The sequence below is a fragment of the Pleuronectes platessa genome, chromosome 4 (assembly GCF_947347685.1).
Source record: "Pleuronectes platessa chromosome 4, fPlePla1.1, whole genome shotgun sequence".
NCBI lineage: Eukaryota > Metazoa > Chordata > Actinopteri > Pleuronectiformes > Pleuronectidae > Pleuronectes > Pleuronectes platessa.
The window spans coordinates 30,197,398-30,218,024 of NC_070629.1; the positions used below are offsets into that span (position 1 = coordinate 30,197,398).

Here is a 20,627-nt window from a genome sequence, read left to right on the forward strand (position 1 = left end):
ACAGAAGGACAGTAGGACAGTAGGACAGAAGGACAGAAGGACAGTAGGACAGAAGGACAGAAGGACAGAAGGACAGTAGGACAGTAGGACAGAAGGACAGAAGGACAGTAGGACAGAAGGACAGAAGGACAGAAGGACAGTAGGACAGTAGGACAGAAGGACAGTAGGACAGAAGGACAGAAGGACAGTAGGACAGTAGGACAGAAGGACAGAAGGACAGTAGGACAGAAGGACAGAAGGACAGAAGGACAGTAGGACAGTAGGACAGAAGGACAGTAGGACAGAAGGACAGAAGGACAGAAGGACAGTAGGACAGTAGGACAGAAGGACAGAAGGACAGTAGGACAGTAGGACAGAAGGACAGAAGGACAGTAGGACAGAAGGACAGAAGGACAGAAGGACAGTAGGACAGAAGGACAGAAGGACAGAAGGACAGTAGGACAGAAGGACAGAAGGACAGAAGAACAGAAGAACAGTAGGACAGAAGGACAGAAGAACAATAGGACAGTCTAACAGTAGGACAGTAGGACAGTAGGACAGTAGGACAGAAGAACAGAAGAACAGAAGAACAGAAGGACAGAAGAACAGAAGGACAGAAGAACAGAAGGACAGAAGAACAGAAGAACAGAAGAACAGAAGAACAGTAGGACAGTAGGACAGAAGAACAGAAGGACAGAATAACAGTCTAACAGTAGGACAGAAGGACAGAAGGACAGAAGAACAGTAGGACAGTAGAACAGTAGGACAGTAGGACAGTAGGACAGTAGGACAGTCTAACAGTAGGACAGAAGGACAGTAGGACAGTAGGACAGTAGGACAGTAGAACCCCCACAGAGCAGGACCAGCAGCCGTCCCCCCTGTCCCACAGTCCAGTGGTCCTCTGGAAGCTGCCGTCCTCACACATTGTCCTCAGTGGGAGAATAAAGTTTTCCTCGAGACAAAGTGACAGTGGCAGCTTTAATTTATCCTCAAGCACAGAACCCCCCCGAGGCATCGACCCGGTAAAGATTCCTGACGCCCGTCCATGATTGTCTTTGTCCCGCTCCGCCTCCACGAGACGCTGAAGTGCTGATGAGAGGTTCGGGGGGGTTCCTCCCAGTGCTTATTAAGAACGCTGATTTGCTTTAAGCGGGTTTCTCTCTTGTCGTTTCTCTTTCTACTCGCTGATCTCTTGTTCCTCTCTCTCTTCCTCTCGCTCGCCCCTCTCGCCCTTTCGCTCTCGACGTCGATGACGACTTCGGATTCCTCTGATTGCTTATTAAGGACGTTAATTTGTTTCCACCGGTCCTCCCCTGATACGTGTCCTCGCCGCTCAGCCCCAGCATCGCTCCACTTTCTCCGGTGTCTCGTCCTCTTTGTCCTCGTCACTGACGCTGACCTCTCGTCCTCTGGGAGCGTCCTCGTTGTCTCTCGCTGACGGGATGACAGCAGCGTCCACAAACCTCTGATTGCAGCGCGGCTCGTCCTCCAGTTACATCAGAGTAAGGGAAATGGAAATGAGGGCTGATGGTGAAGCTGTTAAGGTCAGAGGTCACAGCAGCTCTGACAAGAGAGGGAACCGAATATTCCCACGTCCGCAGAGGATCGTGAATAATGGACGAACGCGTCAGAGAGAAATAATGTCGCCGAGGCTCGGACGAGAGTTCGAAGAATTCAAAACAAACGTAATTCCTCTCGACCACTTTATACCTAAGATAACATAGAGAGTAAAAAAGATTCGCTAACATGGATGAAGCAGGGTTTACGATCTTTACTGCAGCCAGCCACCAGGGGGCAGTAAACACGCTGGGGCTGAATCTTGATGTACCGGTTGTTAATTGGAGGAAACTGACGGATCAGGTTTAGTTTTCATTTCATTTCATTCACTTAGAGAAACAGTTAATTCGACTCATGAAGGTTTTTCTTTTTGCTGGTTTCTATAAAAACTCTTTTTGTTTGTAAATCAAACGTCGTCTCTGTTTCTACTTCGTTTCCCTCGAGTGTTTTTGTTTGCACCGATTTATTTGATTCACCTCAAATAAAATAAAAACCCAAAACCATCTGGTTGAGATCTGAGACGTTTTGAGAAGTTAAAGCTGCTTCACCAGTGTTTACGTGTTTAAATAAACAGTTTGACTCGTTGTGCTCGGTTGAATCCGTCGAGTTGAACCAACGAACAACAATGATCCTTGTTTATCTATAACTGATTCAAACTGATCCCAGGAGGCCTTTGACCTCTGAGCTGACCTTTGACCTCTGAGCTGACCTTTGACCTCTGAGCTGCTCTGGACTCAGTCACTGCTTCTGTTCTGTTCATCATGTGGATTAAACGAGATTTAACAGTCGTGAATTTAAAGTTCTTCCTGCTTCATATTAGTTTTCTGAGTGAGAACAGCACAAGTCCAGTTCCTGAAAGTTCTGTGTGCGGCCACCAGGGGGACACTGAGCCGTTGTTCACAGTTTCTGGAGGAATCACTAAGTCAGAAAGAGGAAGTGAAGAATCAGTTGTGTTTGTTTGGAGTCCAGTCTGTAGTAAGCAGGTGGGGGGTCAGGTGGGGGGTCAGGTGGGGGGTCAGGTGGGTGGGGGTACTCACTGTTACTTACTTGAACGGCTTCTCTCCCGTGTGCGTGCGGATGTGGTTGTTGAGCGTCGTGGCGCCGGCGAACGCTCGGCCGCAGTATCCACACTTAAAGGGCCGGTCGCTGGAGTGAGTCACAACGTGGTTCCTCAACTCGGACGGCTGAGAGAAGGACTGAGAGCAGTGTCCACACTGGTACGGCCTGAGAGACAGGGGAGAGACGGGGGAGACAGGGGAGACAGGTGAGAGACAGGAGAGAGACAGGGGAGACAGGAGAGAGACAGGGGAGACGGGTGAGATACAGGTGAGACAGGAGAGATACAGGTGAGACAGGAGAGAGACAGGGGAGAGACAGGGGAGACAGGAGAGAGACAGGAGAGAGACAGGAGAGACAGGTGAGAGACAGGAGAGAGACAGGAGAGAGACAGGAGAGAGACAGGTGAGAGACAGGGGAGACGGGGGAGACGGGTGAGAGACAGGTGAGACAGGAGAGACAGGGGAGACAGGGGAGAGACAGGGGAGACGGGGGAGACGGGTGAGAGACAGGGGAGATACAGGTGAGACAGAAGAGACAGGTGAGACAGGAGAGAGACGGGGGAGACGGGTGAGATACAGGTGAGTCAGGAGAGAGACAGGAGAGACAGGAGAGAGACAGGAGAGAGACAGGAGAGAGACAGGAGAGACAGGTGAGAGACAGGAGAGAGACAGGAGAGAGACAGGAGAGAGACAGGTGAGAGACAGGAGAGACAGGTGAGAGACAGGAGAGAGACAGGAGAGAGACAGGTGAGACAGAAGAGACAGGTGAGACGGGTGAGATACAGGAGAGACAGGAGAGATACAGGTGAGACAGGAGAGAGACAGGAGAGAGACAGGAGAGAGACAGGAGAGACAGGTGAGAGACAGGAGAGAGACAGGAGAGAGACAGGTGAGAGACAGGAGAGACAGGTGAGAGACAGGAGAGAGACAGGAGAGAGACAGGAGAGAGACAGGGGAGAGACAGGGGAGACAGGAGAGAGACAGGGGAGACGGGTGAGATACAGGAGAGACAGGAGAGATACAGGTGAGACAGGAGAGAGACAGGAGAGACAGGAGAGAGACAGGGGAGAGACAGGGGAGACAGGAGAGAGACAGGTGAGACGGGTGAGATACAGGTGAGACAGGAGAGAGACAGGTGAGACAGGAGAGAGACAGGAGAGAGACAGGAGAGAGACAGGAGAGACAGGTGAGAGACAGGAGAGAGACAGGAGAGAGACAGGAGAGAGACAGGTGAGAGACAGGGGAGACGGGGGAGACGGGTGAGAGACAGGTGAGACAGGAGAGACAGGGGAGACAGGGGAGAGACAGGGGAGACGGGGGAGACGGGTGAGAGACAGGGGAGATACAGGTGAGACAGAAGAGACAGGTGAGACAGGAGAGAGACGGGGGAGACGGGTGAGATACAGGTGAGTCAGGAGAGACAGGAGAGACAGGGGAGACAGGAGAGAGACAGGGGAGACAGGAGAGAGACAGGAGAGAGACAGGAGAGAGACAGGAGAGACAGGTGAGAGACAGGAGAGAGACAGGAGAGAGACAGGAGAGAGACAGGTGAGAGACAGGAGAGACAGGTGAGAGACAGGAGAGAGACAGGAGAGAGACAGGTGAGACAGAAGAGACAGGTGAGACGGGTGAGATACAGGAGAGACAGGAGAGATACAGGTGAGACAGGAGAGAGACAGGAGAGAGACAGGAGAGAGACAGGAGAGACAGGGGAGACAGGAGAGAGACAGGTGAGACGGGTGAGATACAGGTGAGACAGGAGAGAGACAGGTGAGACAGGAGAGAGACAGGAGAGAGACAGGAGAGAGACAGGAGAGACAGGTGAGAGACAGGAGAGAGACAGGAGAGAGACAGGAGAGAGACAGGTGAGAGACAGGGGAGACGGGGGAGACGGGTGAGAGACAGGTGAGACAGGAGAGACAGGGGAGACAGGGGAGAGACAGGGGAGACGGGGGAGACGGGTGAGAGACAGGGGAGATACAGGTGAGACAGAAGAGACAGGTGAGACAGGAGAGAGACGGGGGAGACGGGTGAGATACAGGTGAGTCAGGAGAGACAGGAGAGACAGGGGAGACAGGAGAGAGACAGGGGAGACAGGAGAGAGACAGGAGAGAGACAGGAGAGAGACAGGAGAGACAGGTGAGAGACAGGAGAGAGACAGGAGAGAGACAGGAGAGAGACAGGTGAGAGACAGGAGAGACAGGTGAGAGACAGGAGAGAGACAGGAGAGAGACAGGTGAGACAGAAGAGACAGGTGAGACGGGTGAGATACAGGAGAGACAGGAGAGATACAGGTGAGACAGGAGAGAGACAGGAGAGAGACAGGAGAGAGACAGGAGAGACAGGTGAGAGACAGGAGAGAGACAGGAGAGAGACAGGTGAGAGACAGGAGAGACAGGTGAGAGACAGGAGAGAGACAGGAGAGAGACAGGAGAGAGACAGGGGAGAGACAGGGGAGACAGGAGAGAGACAGGGGAGACGGGTGAGATACAGGAGAGACAGGAGAGATACAGGTGAGACAGGAGAGAGACAGGAGAGACAGGAGAGAGACAGGGGAGAGACAGGGGAGACAGGAGAGAGACAGGTGAGACGGGTGAGATACAGGTGAGACAGGAGAGAGACAGGTGAGACAGGAGAGAGACAGGAGAGAGACAGGAGAGAGACAGGAGAGACAGGTGAGAGACAGGAGAGAGACAGGAGAGAGACAGGAGAGAGACAGGTGAGAGACAGGGGAGACGGGGGAGACGGGTGAGAGACAGGTGAGACAGGAGAGACAGGGGAGACAGGGGAGAGACAGGGGAGATGGGGGAGACGGGTGAGAGACAGGGGAGATACAGGTGAGACAGAAGAGACAGGTGAGACAGGAGAGAGACGGGGGAGACGGGTGAGATACAGGTGAGTCAGGAGAGACAGGAGAGACAGGGGAGACAGGAGAGAGACAGGGGAGACAGGAGAGAGACAGGAGAGAGACAGGAGAGAGACAGGAGAGACAGGTGAGAGACAGGAGAGAGACAGGAGAGAGACAGGAGAGAGACAGGTGAGAGACAGGAGAGACAGGTGAGAGACAGGAGAGAGACAGGAGAGAGACAGGTGAGACAGAAGAGACAGGTGAGACGGGTGAGATACAGGAGAGACAGGAGAGATACAGGTGAGACAGGAGAGAGACAGGAGAGAGACAGGAGAGAGACAGGAGAGACAGGTGAGAGACAGGAGAGAGACAGGAGAGAGACAGGTGAGAGACAGGAGAGACAGGTGAGAGACAGGAGAGAGACAGGAGAGAGACAGGAGAGAGACAGGGGAGAGACAGGGGAGACAGGAGAGAGACAGGGGAGACGGGTGAGATACAGGAGAGACAGGAGAGATACAGGTGAGACAGGAGAGAGACAGGAGAGACAGGAGAGAGACAGGGGAGAGACAGGGGAGACAGGAGAGAGACAGGTGAGACGGGTGAGATACAGGTGAGACAGGAGAGAGACAGGTGAGACAGGAGAGAGACAGGAGAGAGACAGGAGAGAGACAGGAGAGACAGGTGAGAGACAGGAGAGAGACAGGAGAGAGACAGGAGAGAGACAGGTGAGAGACAGGGGAGACGGGGGAGACGGGTGAGAGACAGGTGAGACAGGAGAGACAGGGGAGACAGGGGAGAGACAGGGGAGACGGGGGAGACGGGTGAGAGACAGGGGAGATACAGGTGAGACAGAAGAGACAGGTGAGACAGGAGAGAGACGGGGGAGACGGGTGACATACAGGTGAGTCAGGAGAGACAGGAGAGACAGGGGAGACAGGAGAGAGACAGGGGAGACGGGGGAGACGGGTGAGATACAGGTGAGACAGGAGAGAGACAGGTGAGACAGGAGAGAGACAGGAGAGAGACAGGAGAGAGACAGGAGAGAGACAGGTGAGACGGGTGAGATACAGGTGAGACAGGAGAGAGACAGGTGAGACAGGAGAGAGACAGGAGAGAGACAGGAGAGAGACAGGAGAGACAGGTGAGAGACAGGAGAGAGACAGGAGAGAGACAGGAGAGAGACAGGTGAGAGACAGGGGAGACGGGGGAGACAGGGGAGACAGGTGAGAGACAGGAGAGAGACAGGGGAGACAGGAGAGAGACAGGGGAGACGGGTGAGATACAGGAGAGACAGGAGAGATACAGGTGAGACAGGAGAGAGACAGGAGAGACAGGAGAGAGACAGGGGAGAGACAGGGGAGACAGGAGAGAGACAGGTGAGACGGGTGAGATACAGGTGAGACAGGAGAGAGACAGGTGAGACAGGAGAGAGACAGGAGAGAGACAGGAGAGAGACAGGAGAGACAGGTGAGAGACAGGAGAGAGACAGGAGAGAGACAGGAGAGAGACAGGTGAGAGACAGGGGAGACGGGGGAGACGGGTGAGAGACAGGGGAGACAGATGAGTGTCTTTCCTTTAAAAAACTTGACAAACAAAGAAGAACAAATTGAACAAACACAAATTAACTTCATGACACATAAAACAACAAAAACACACAAACAAACACAAAAAACAACACAGACAGACACACAAACTAGACAGGCAGACAAAACAACACAATGCTGAGATAAAAATACATTAAAGACACAGAAACAGACAGAAAGAGAAGGATGAGGTAACTAACCACATACACACACAGACACACACACACACACACAGACACACACACACACAGACACACACACACACACACAGACACACTCGGGGGCAGTGGGAGTCGGATACTGCCCCCGGTAACCATGGCAGCATGACCCTCATCAACAATGCAGGCCTAGATCATGACTGGATCATCTATCACTGTGTGTGTGTGTGTGTGTGTGTGTGTGTGTGTGTGTGTGTGTGTGTGAGTGTGTGTTTTTGTATGTGTGTGTGTGTGTGAGGATAAGTAGTTAGTGCGAGTGAGATAGAGACAGTAACAGAACAAGAAAACATAGATATAAACAGATTGTGTGTGTGTGTGTTTGTGTGTGTCTGTGTGTGTGTCTGTGTGTTAATAGAGTGTCCTGCAGCAGCAGATCTAATCCCCCCCCCCCCCCCCCCTCTCTCTCTCTCTCTCTCTGTTTATTGAGTTGAACATTATCAGTTCATTGTGTCTTTGACTCATCCTCTTCTCACTTCTTTACATTTTCAAGATTTTATCCCGTTTACAAAAATATTATCCAACGAAGAATAAAGAATCTAAATAAATATGAATCTGTTGAATTGTCATCAGACGTCTTCAGTTCATGGACATCAAGGATTCAACATTAAACATGAAGATTAATAAATAAAAGACTTCGTCTATCAGCTCGATTCAACCTGGATTTAAACTTTAGATTCATAATCTGTTTGTGATAAAACCACATGAATAACTTTATGAAAACATTTAGAATAAAGGACCAGATGTTGAACTGCCTTGTTGCTCAGACATGAAATATGAAGAGTCCCAGGTTTGTCTCTGAAGTTAGAGCTCCGTGTTTAGATCAGCTGCTGTCTGTCACCTGTCAATCATATTCAGGAGGAAGACGTCTCTTCATCTGCTGCACACTTAGCACACTTAGCACACTTAGCACACTTAGCACACTTAGCACACTTAGCACAGCAATGATTAGCACTGACAGTGTCTGTGCTACGACGACCTTCATCATCATCATCATCATCATCACACAGTGAGAAACATCTTCAATCTTGTGTTAATCTAGAACTAGAACAGATTGTTACATCTCCATCACCAACACCAATAGAACATATTATTATCACCTTGTTAATATTTAGTTTTGAGTAGCACCACAGCCACCGTCTATATCTTCAAAATGAAAAACTAAACTTCTTAAATACTAGTTAATGATGGAAGGCTGCTGCCTCGGACGTATTACTTGCGTCTTCCACTAGAGGGCGCACCACAGAACTTCAGGATTAGCGTTGTGGAGGCGTCCTCGTACACGTGAGCCCCCCCCTCAAATCAACAAGGTCGTGACCTCTATGTAAAGAGAGTAGAATGTATTTGTGAGGAGATAAGAACACGTGCACGGTGTTAAAAGCAAATAAATCTTCATCCAGACACGACACTCGAGTGGAACAGTGACGTCTCTGTTGTGACGTCTTTCAGAGACATAAACACTGTAAACACCTTAAAACTGCGAGTGTCTCTACATCCTGTCCTGTGTCCCCGTCTCACATGTAGGACTGTCTTCCTCTGTGTGTTCACACTGAGCTGGTGTGTCCCTGTGAGACTCTGTATGTGTGTGTTCTACATCACTGAGGTATTTGTGTGTCTGAGCCTCCTGGTAAATAAAGGGATTTTCATTCTGATACCGATGAGACAAAACTCTGACATCAGAATCGTACAAATGTAAACAACCGAGAACGAGAACAAAACAAATAGACCGACATCGTCTCTGCTCCAATAAATCACCAGCACCTCCGCAGACACACACACACACACACACACACACACACACACACAGGGAAGTAATAAGAGTAAAATAGTGTAATATAAAATCGAAAAATTCTCACTTGCAGTTTTTCACATAAAAGGCGTCTCGCCGTGGGGGGGGGGGGGGGGGGGGGGTTCATTTATCAGCCGGCTGGTCTATAAGTTCACGCCTCAGTGGACTGCACCACTATTTATTAGGTGGGTTTTCTATGAAGAGCTGCATTGATTGTGAATAGTTTAAGTTGATGAATGTGTGGATATTATTTATTAAGGCAGCAGGCCGGGAGATTAATGCCCGGTTATTGTTTATTACAGTAGGGGGGGGGGGGTAACACACACTCTCTATAACACACACTCTCTATAACAGACACTTTCACACGCACACACAAACAAACACACACACAGAGAGAGAGAAGCACATGCAAATATGTTCTTGTGCACAGATAATAAATCTGCAAACGTTTCACACGATCATAAATTTGCATAAACGACCACACACGAGATTTGAGTTTTTCTACTTTACTGAAGTTTAGAAGTTTCAGTCATTAAATCACTTTTTAATTAAGGGCACAAAGTGACATCTTCAAATACTTTAATCCAACTAGGTCTGAAAATATTACATTTATTTATATTAAACTTACATCTATATTTATATTTGTAACACTACAACACATCGAACGCATGTTCAGAGTCGACACAGACGCACAAAAACACAAACGAGAAGCTGCGATCCGGTTCAGGAGGAAGAATAAAAACCCTCGGACGAATGATGAGGCTGCTCTGAGTGTGTGTGTGTGTGTGTGTTCGTGTCTGTGTGTGTGTGTGTGTGTGTGTGTGATCTATAAAATATTTTCAACACGTCTGAGGTTCAAGACAATAAACCGTGCGTCGTCTTTTCAACACAACATGTGGTAACGACAACAGAGTCGGTGTCAACATGTCACTGCCTCCGCACCTTTAACACATGAGCTGATGACAGAGGCTGAGTGTGTGTGTGTGTGTGTGTGTGTGTGTGTGTGTGTGTGTGTGTGTGTGTGTGAGAGTCGACCTTCACGCCAACCAACCCTCAGGCGGAGGTTGGAAGGCGACATGGGAACCTAGTTTCTTGGCTCTCAGACGTGTTTTCCATTTCTCCGGAGGTCAGAGGTCAGGAGGTGCTCAAAGAAAACAAAGTTACACAAACTGAACGTGGTGTCGAAACTTAATGACGACTGCAGCGCCACACAAACAGAAAACTAACACGCCAGATCTCTGTGGTGCAAGGGATTCTGGGAAGGTTATTTCCTTTGTGGCTTCAAATTAAAAGTGTCTATAGACGAAGTCCAGGTGAGAGAGTGAATCATTTCCTGTTCACACTGGATTCTGAGGCCGGATCAAACCACTGACTGTTAATAAAGACGGACGCCATGACGGCTTCCAGAAGTGAAGCCAAAACATCTGGATGGCCCCCTGGTGGCCGGCTGCAGTAACGACGACCTGCAGGAGGTCATCAGGACGTGAAGAAGAGTTGAAACCGAGTAAAACAGCTGATCAACAACTCACTGAGTGTTAACGTGCAGCGAGTCGCAGGTAGGCTCCTGTCATCTGAGCTTTTATTACTGGAACTACACTTCAGTGAGTGTGTCTTTGTGTGTCTGTGTGTGTGTGTGAGTCTGCAGCGTGCACTGATGCAGATGAAGTGTTCTGATTGACCCGTATGGACTCCTACTAATCCATACAGAGTTATATCTGCGCTGTGAGGACGACTCATCCTATGAAGACATTATTCCCCCCGACACCAGCAGCTATAAATCACCACGTCCACCTCGTCAATACACAATCAATGGTGCTCTGAATACACACCCACACACACACACACAGACACACACAGAGAAATTAAATGGCTGGTCGACTGTTTCTACAAACTCGAAGCTTCTCTCTGTGTTTCTCTCTCTCTCTGATCGTATCGATCAAACCATTAAAGCAGAGAACTCACATCATGTCGTCTCATCAGCTGAGCGTTGAGCACAAACAGCCCATATCCTGTCTCCTCACAGAGCGCTGAGGATTGTGGGTAGTGTAGTTCACTAGGAGCTCAGAGTCATTAAGGAGAATCCTGTACGTCTTCTCATCTATTGATGTTTTTCAAAGAACACGAGACACTTCACCAATTTATCATTATGTGTTGCTGTTGTGTGGTGGTGCGTTCACTGTCAGCGTGTTGGGCCTCTGCAGTGTTTCCTGCTTTAATCTGACCAATCAGCAGCAAACTGTCACATGTTCAAGGCTCCTTCAGAGTCTGTGAGAACTGAGGTCTCACATTAAACTACATAAAACCCACGTAGGAGATGAACGTGTCTGAACACAAGAAGAAAACAACTCGGAGCGGCTCTGGTTTCAAACCAGTGCAATCGAGACGCATCACAGGGATTTTATCTCAGTGGCAAACGTGACAAATAAAAATAGACTTTGAGGGGATTTGTCCGAGTGCGTCCATCACAGTGACGGATGGTTATCGGTTCCTCCTGCGGCTCCACGCCGACACAAGGAGAAAAGTCGTTTCTCAACACATCTGTGTGTCCAGCAGGGACAACACACATCTGTGTTAGTGTTGAATGTGTCGTCAGTGTCGGGTGATAAATCTCCTGAGTGTCAACTGTTTAGAAACACACGTGAAAACACTTCTCGGTTCTCTCCGCTCGCTCGTGAACGTGTTTCACTTTCACGATGAATCATTTACTACTTCAGTAAAACTGCAGCTGGTTGTGAGGATTGATGTTGAAAAACTCCTCGGCAGATTTCTGTATTTTAAAACGTCAGTGATGTGTAAACGCAGCCTCTGTGTGGTGGATTCAGCTTTCCTCTCCGTCTTGACCCCCCCCCTCCCCCCCGCTCTGTCCCTTCATACATATTTATTGATGTTTACTTGATGGGGACGTTTGGAGCTGGAGACTGATGGATCTCTACATCAGCCTGGAAGAGAAAACCTCCACCTCGCGGCTCCGTCTCTTTGAGGTTTTTGTTTTTTTCTGCTGACTGTTTCTTTTTCTCAACTTTTTCTTCCTCGTGTGTCATTTCAACTGAATCCATCATCAGAGCGGCGCCGTGTTTACGTCGATGAGGCTTTGAAGACGCTTCAGTTCGGCCTGAATCTGATGCAGGACCCGAGATCAGAGAAGACGATGAGTGATGCATCAGGGGAACAAACCCTCAACAGAACTGGACTGTATTTCCACTTAGAGGTTTGATCCATTACAGAAACAACAAGCTAAATTAATAAGCTCTGTGTGATTGATTGATGTGTTTACGGCTCCGCTGTTTAAAAACGCTCTTCAGGGATTTCACCAAGCACTTTGATGTGAAGCGTCAGTTCAGGTCTGATCCTGGAGCTGTTTGTGAACGAAACATGTTTGAGTGTAAAGACCAGAACTCACAAGTAGAAAAAGACTAATAAAAGAATGAAATATTAAATGTTGCAGTGATTTGACCTCAGCTCACGTTTCTCCAGGTTTTCCTGTGACACAGTTAAACATGTGACAATAGTCTCAGATGTTCTCCTGAGCTGAGATGATTCACTCTGACAGATTTCACCTGTTTGAGACGAAGCTTTGAGACGTTAATGTTTTGGACTCTGTCTCTTCTGAGCGTCTGAATCAGTTCTCAGTTCTCTTATGGTTTTATTTATTTCTTTGATTTAACAACATGGTTTGTTTCTGTTTCTCCTTTTAGTTTCCTCCTCTTGTTTGACGGCTCCAAACTATTTCACCTCCTCAAAAATAAACGAGTAATTGAACCAACAACAGGTTTTGTGTTTCCTCCTTTCACCCGATGAGCTGGAACTAGAAAACTCTGATGTGGAAGGACTGAAAACCTGAGACGCTGGACATTCTGAGTTTCATGTGATGGGAGTACTGGTCTGATGCTGGGCGTCCCACAGTCGGAGGTACAGTGAGGGTTTAGGACCCGGCTCTGTTTGGCTTGTTCAGCTGAATTTGATCTGCTCCTCTGTCCCATAAAAGCTTCCTATTGACAGGCAGCTCCACATCGACCCCCCCTCCCCCCTCCATATCCAGCCCACATTTTTCTTCCCTATGAGTATTAGTTTATTGAATAAGTGGCATCTGTTTTCCTGGCCCGTCACCGTAAGGCGAGGTATTTCTCACTGACGCACAGCGCTGATTTATACGCCGCTCGGATTCTCCTCGCAAAAAATAAAGCTAAGCAAAAAATTTCCAATACATCCTCCCCCCCCCCCCCCCCGACACAGACACACACTCACATCTACTCTTCCTCCATCCATGCTGTGTGTAATGAAGTTGGCAGATGTTAAACACAATCAAACACTTTCACACTCGCTTTCCTCTGAGTGTCACTTCCTGTTCCCCACAAACCGTTTGACGATGAGACGACTCGAGGAACAACAGGTCACCTTCTGTCTCCAGGGACCCAACGTTCCCAACACACCCAAGTTTACTGAGAATGTGTTCACTGGTTTTTGTGTAATTCTGCTGACAAACAAACAAACCAACCAACCAACAAACCAACAAACCAACAAACAAACCAACAAACCAACAAACCAACAAACCAACAAACAAACCAACCAAGGACAAAAACTGAATGTCCTTAGTTTTTTAAGGCAGGGGTTTTCAACCAGGGGTCCGCGGCCCCCTGGTGGTCCGCAACGGCATTGCAGGGGGTCCGCGAAATTTGCTTTGATATTTCAACATATTTCCAGATTACTCTTGAATATCGTGAAAAATATTTAAAATAAGAAAAATATGTCTAAAATAATAAAAAGGTGATGAGGGGAAACCTTGAAACCGGCTTGGGGCTAGAAACTGCCAGTAGTTGTAGTTTGTGTGATGGGAATTTTTATTTCCCAAAAAGAAGGCCCAAAAGGGCAGAATTAATAATGAAAATATTAAATAAAACAAAAGAGCGGAAAAAAAAAACTTTGTAATAAGAAAAATAAAATGGCATAATAGCCAAAACAATTAATTGCAATAACAGTCAACTTTACCACGTTCGCTGGTTGAGAAACAATTTCTTAAGAGAGCTCTAGACACACACACACACACACACACACACACACACACACACACACACACACACACACACACACACACACACACACACTCACACACACACACACACACACACACACACACACGTAGGCACGTGCGCGCGTTGGCACATCGGTGGGCCGAGGATTACTTTCTAGTCAGGATGGTGGTCCCTGGGACAAAATCAGTTGAAAACCCCTATTTTAAGGGATTCATTGAAGATGAATTCTGGAGACATCAGCATCATCTTAACGATTCGTAAACCACACAGTTCAGTTCTTCTTCAGACTGAGACGTGTCACAGAGTCAGATGGACAGAAACAGACGAGAGGGACCATTGAAGACATTGATAAAGGGACATCACACTTTACAGTTGTCCCACGTGGACGTGTGCAGTCCTACCTGTCGGGATTCTGTGGACAGACGTGCATCTGCAGCAGGATCCTCTGGGTGAAGGTCTTGAAGCACTGGCCACACTTCCACAGGTGCCAGTCGCTGAACTCGCTGCTCAGCTGGCTGGTGGACGTCGGACTGGCCAGGACTCGCTGGTTCTTTGACGCCAACTGGCTGAAACTGGAGTCCGACTGGAGACCGATCCCGACCTTGTCCAACAGGGAGAAGGTCCTCGGGCAGGGGGAGTGGGGGAAGACCATGGAACGCATGAGGGAGGCCGAGGGGGAGGAGGAGGAAGAGGAGGGTTTGCCGTTCTTGCTGAAGGACTGGAGGGACTCCTGCCTGGTCATGGCCTCCACCACCGTCGCTGGGACGTTTACTGGACACAAAAAGGAAAAGGACTCAAATGAATTGGTTATAAAGGTAACTGGTGGTTTCAGGACATTAAAAATAAAGGTCAGAGTGAGGAAGAGTGAAACCCCTGCTGATCGATGGCTTCTGTTAACATTAGTGACGACTACAACTAGAACTAGGAGCTCACAGCTGTGAACTAAGACACAAGAGTTCTGGACTCAAACAGATTCTCTGACACACACAACACACTGACTGATGAGCTCAAGTCAAACAGCTCTTCACGTTTCGTTGTTAAACTTCTGGTTGAATCAGGACGAGTGGAATCTTTGGTAATTGGACTTGAAGCTTCCTCCTGATGACAGATGTTTTTCTGCTGTTTCCTGCCGAGCTCGTGAGTTTCATCTGTCACCAAGTGGATTTCTGGTGAAGAAGTAAAAGTAATTCTGATGGTTTAGTTGCTGTGATGGAAAAGACCCGTCTCACGTGGTCCTCGCCGAGGCCACAGCCGGCCGCGGGCGAGCTGCAGCTCCTGCTTCCAGTCAATGAGATTAGGAATCTCGTTAGTGTGTTTGGAGTCTGCTCCTCAGCTCCGTGGCTGTGACGTGCTTCTCCTCCCTCAGCGACCACAGACATGTGGCTCAAACTGGGGCTCGAGGCCCAAACTGGGCTCCCACTGTGTCTCTGGACAGTTACCACATGCTGGGATTCCTGGTGAAATGTGCTTTAAACATTTACTGTTAGAGCTACACATAATAATACTGATACTACTGTTAGTGAGCTGCTATTAGTATAATTACTTACTGTTCTACTGCGCTTCTTAAGCTTCTGCTATGATGACAATGGTAATTAATACTATAACAAGAAATACTAGTCATCCAATCACTGTCAATGTAGCTTTTATTTCTCCATAAACAAGTGCAACTAATGCAACTTGTTGAATCACTCGTTAAGTTGTGATCAGTTAAAAATGTCAAAACAAAGATTTACTCATAAAACACGAGTTGAATCAACAGTGAGTAATAAGTAAAGTCATGTAATATACATTTTAAATACTTTTTACAGTGTACTATGACAAAGGCTTCTACTGATTCAACTCAATCTGTATTTGATTTCAGTTATTGGATTTGTCCGTTCTGTATTTCTTATGTGACGCTCATGATTTGATTTATTTTATGAGCCACTTTGTTTCTGATTTGTACAAAAGGATTTATCGAAGCTGGCCGGATAAATGTATTAAGTAGATAAGAGGAACATTCAGGATAAAGAAGTGTGACTCGTGAATAAAACAGACAAGTACAAACGACATTAACGGGAAAAACGCACAATATGAAAGTGTGTAAATTAGATCAGTGGTGAACAGCTGTCCTCACTTGACCCAGAATTCAGCCGGGCTCCGAGTCCATAACCCTTCATCAGGTCTGAAACCACATCAGGAGGGTTTGTGTCTCTTTAAATCTCAGAGGATGGTTTCACTTTCGTCCTGTCCTCTAACAGTCAGGGACGCCTGGATCAGGGCCACGACCTTTTCAAACAATAACCAAATCACTTCCTAAACGTAACCAGATGTTGAACCTGGCAGCAGATCAGAGTGAAGTATCATTTCAATTATATATAATCAAATTAATCAGGTTGATTGTTTTAATTAGTGAAATGATTGTAAAATGTTTTCATGCTCTAATGATCAGAATCATCGCTGCAGCTCCTCTTTTCAGCCTCTGTCTCAAACGATCGGGTTTAGCTCCTGTCGCTTTAAGACCCCCCCCCCCCCCCCCCCTCTGAAAAATGAAGATATAAACCCTTATAATTAGACAATGTGTTATTTTTGCAGCAGAAGGTTAATCTGTCATGTTGTACTGCGATGACACAAATAACACAAATACAAATGTATAAACTGGACGAATATTTCTACTTCTTTCTACTTCAAATGAACTTTGAAACATCTCGTCTCCTGTATTTCTAATTCATGTGTTTGCTCTGTCACTTCTTTATTTCCATCGTGAACACACTCTCTGTGTAACGTCTTCGTTCTGCAGCTCTGTCCTGACCGTCCTCCATCTTTCATCAGCTCACCTCTGCCTCCAGCCGACCGGCCTCATTGATCCTCTAATAACCTTATGAGGAGATAATTACACCATCTGTAAGTCGCCCGGCGGAGCTATCGACGGCAGCGTTACGCGCCGCTCGCCCACACTTAATTCATTTTCCTACAAACGTTGCATATACACAAAAAATGCCGGTCAATACGGTTTGGGCTGCTCATGAAACGCATCATCAAAATGGGAAAATTATACGGATGCAGTTTGCAACAGTGCAGCGTCTGTGTTTTCTTTCTTCGTGAGGCCGTGACGGGAATTCTAACGCAGACAAAGTTTCACAGCCCGAAGGAGACGAGTGTGGGACGAGTATCGTCCTCCATCTCCGTCCCTGCTCATCCGTCTGTCTTTCTTTAACACTCGTCTTCCCGCTCCCCCTCTTCCCTTTATGAGAACCCCTCTGAGCCTTCCTGTCTGTCGTTCTCTGCTCGTAGCTCTGTCGCCTTTCTTCTCTCAGATTTCAGATCTGATGACAAATTCATCATCGGTGGAAATTAATTTACCAGAAAACTCAGAACTGGCCCACAAACCATTTCTAGAAAGCCCGGCCTCTGTGACCTGAACTGGTGGTGAGTCACGGTGATGTCACTCACTGATGTGTTTTTAACATCTCTCAGAAAACAATGATCTCTGCTTCACGTCTTCAGTTCACAGAAGGTTCGACTCTTCACGTGGGAAATGTTGGAAATAAACAGATATTAGATTTGATCTTTTAAATTTAAACTGTATATTTAATGTGTGTGTTGTCAGATCATTGAAGCTAACTCCTGTTCCTGTGAGCGTCTCTTTATGGTTTGAAGAACAGTTCAGATCTTTGATCAGAATCAATAACAATAAAGTTACCAGTGATTATAAACTCTTATACAATCAATACAGGCAATTACACTGAAAGTCATAATAATGTGTCAGATAAAGAAGAGACGTCAGGAGATAAAGACTCTTCACTCCTCCTCTACTTCTCCCTTCTTCCTCTTCACTCCTCCTCTACTTCTCCCTTCTTCCTCTTCACTCCTCCTTTACTTCTTCCTTCTTCCTCTTCACTCTTCCTCTACTTCTTCCTTCTTCCTCTTCACTCTTCCTCTACTTCTCCCTTCTTCCTCTTCACTCCTCCTTTACTTCTTCCTTCTTCCTCTTCACTCCTCCTCTACTTCTTCCTTCTTCCTCTTCACTCTTCCTCTACTTCTCCCTTCTTCCTCTTCACTCCTCCTCTACTTCTTCCTTCTTCCTCTTCACTCTTCCTCTACTTCTTCCTTCTTCCTCTTCACTCTTCCTCTACTTCTTCCTTCTTCCTCTTCACTCCTCCTCTACTTCTTCCTTCTTCCTCTTCACTCCTCCTCTACTTCTCCCTTCTTCACTCCTCCTCTACTTCTCCCTTCTCCCTTCTTCACTCCTCCTCTACTTCTCCCTTCTTCCTCTTCACTCTTCCTTTACTTCTCCCTTCTTCACTCCTCCTTTACTTCTTCCTTTTCCCTCACTCCTCTCTCTCACAGCACATTCTCCTCTCATCCCTTCATCCTCCTCTTCCTCTCATGTTCCTGTAAAGCTCAGTTATGCTCCACATTGATCCTGATGCTGCAGAACAAGTAGTTAAGAAAAAGAAAGGGGGATAGAAGAGGAGGAGGAGGAGGAGGAGGAGGAGGGATGTGAAGAGGAGTCTCCTCACACTGATCTCCCTCCACATGTTGTTGTTGTTAGGCAGCGGCCGAGCTGCAGAGCGTCAAGTCGACAGACTGTGATTGGATGGAACGTGCATAAGTAAACAACCACAGGGCGTGTGTGTGTGTGTGTGTGTGTGTGTGTTTGTATTGAAGAATGTGTCTTTATGTGTTTTATGCCTTGTTTGTGTGTGTCTGATGATGTTTGTTCTGTATTTTCTTATTTGCTAATGAATCGAGATTTATTGTAACAATAATAATATTTTCTTATGTAAAACAAATGTTGTGCATTGTTGATTCTGTGAAGTGGAAGTTTTCCTGGACCAGCTGATCCGTCGGGTTCTGACTCGGCTGTGACAGACGCTCGTGGTTTCTGACGGTTTCAGTTTCCTCTGCTGACACGTCACACGTCTCTCAGATACACAGAAGATAAACAGAGCTGCAGCTGCTCACGTTATAAACACGTTGTCTTTCAACCTTCATCTGAGGACACGGTCCGGTCGCCTCCAGAGGTCTGACATCACACTCGTCCTCCGTGGGCACAATCAGCCGATAACGGTGGAAAACCCCAAATGCAGTAACAAGTCAAACGTCTTTAATTCAGAGCAGAGACGCTGTTTTCTCTCTAATCTAATTTAACTTCGTTTCGATGTGAACAAACTTCTGTCACTGCAGGGAGGACGAGTGTGTGTGTGTGTGTGTGTGTGTGTGTGTGTGTGTGTGTGTGAGGAACAAACTCCACATGGCCTCTCTACAGGGACTCAGTTGATCTAGATCACAACTGAGGAGAGTTTGGATTGTTTCAGTCTTTGCTGTGTTGTGTGTTTGTCATCAGATGGAAAAGTTAAAGGACGAATGTTGAACTGTTCGATCACCAGCTCTCTGTCACCTCTGATGATGACCTCACTGCAGATTCATGGCAACACAGTTTTCCATTAACTCTGAGATCAGCTCGTTGTTAGAAACTTAGAGAAACTTAGATTTTAGTCTATAAACAGATTCTTCATGTGAATAAACACAATCTGCAGACGAGGGACCGGAGGAGCTTTGGCCGCCGGCAGGTCAACAGTCAGAGGAAGTGGAACACGTGGACAGAAACACAGAGTGTCACAGTTTGTGTTTCACACAAGGAAACGAGTCGGACTGTAAACAGAACCAAAGACACCAGAAGCACGGAACTATCACCCGCTGCCCTCAGAGGATCATTTATCTTCAGACGATGGGACGCTAGACGTGAGATCGAGATACTGATCCACTTCTCACCTGCAGGAGACAAGTTCTGATTTACATCTCGTCCAACACGCAGCAGCCAGACTTCCTGAGAGAGAACATCACGACAACTTTAGCTTCAGTCAACTTCAGAACTGGTTTTTAGATTTAACCGCTGAGTTGAAACGCCTGTTCTCAAACCTCAGAGCTGAATCCTCAGTGAAGATCCACAGCTGAGGACCGAGTGTCCTTCTGTTCCAAACATAAACCTCACCTGAAGGAATCATTTTCATCACTGTGAATTATGGTGATGGGAATTAATCCAATGAGCAAGTGGAGATTTTGAGTTTAAACATATTTTATATTCAACTGTTAATTAAAATAGTTTGTATGAGCAAGAAAGTCCTCAAAAACAAAGTAATGCAAGTGTTTGTGTGTGTGTATGTGTGTGTGTGTGTGTGTGTGTGTGTGTGTGTGTGTGTGTGTGTGTGTGTGTGTGTGTGTGTGTGCCACAGACCCGTCATGAAGAACAATGTCATGTAAAAGTCGTTCCAGCTGTAAAACAAACCAGTTTGTGGTGAAACGTCTTAATTTGCAATCAGCACGATCTCATTTCTCTGCGACTCGGTGAAAGACGAGCCCCTAATTCAATTCACGTCAATTTAGATTCCACAGATTATCTTTTCTTTTTCTCTCTTCTGTTCTTTTCTTTTCTCCATAATTGTGTCAGAAAAAAATGTCGGACTTTGTTTTTTCTCCCTGCAGCGAGTTACTCGGACAAATCCACAAGAAAACAGTTAGAATGGAAAATATGAAACGAGGCTGACGGGAGGAGATGTAAACAAAAATAAATTGGTGACAGAAA

At 47.2% G+C, this 20,627-nt stretch overlaps 1 protein-coding gene across 2 annotated transcripts in view; it reads right to left on the minus strand.

The window, feature by feature from the left end:
- Window positions 1–2,579: 2,579 nt before the first annotated feature.
- prdm6 (PR domain containing 6) overlaps window positions 2,580–20,627 on the minus strand; it is a 41,538-nt gene continuing 23,490 nt past the window's right edge. For both annotated transcript variants that reach the window (XM_053419990.1, XM_053419989.1), the window contains 2 exons: window positions 14,461–14,830; window positions 2,580–2,760 (listed from right to left, as the gene is read on the minus strand). In XM_053419990.1, coding sequence (XP_053275965.1) covers window positions 2,580–2,760; window positions 14,461–14,830 — 551 coding nt within the window. The remainder of the gene's footprint in view (window positions 2,761–14,460; window positions 14,831–20,627) is intronic.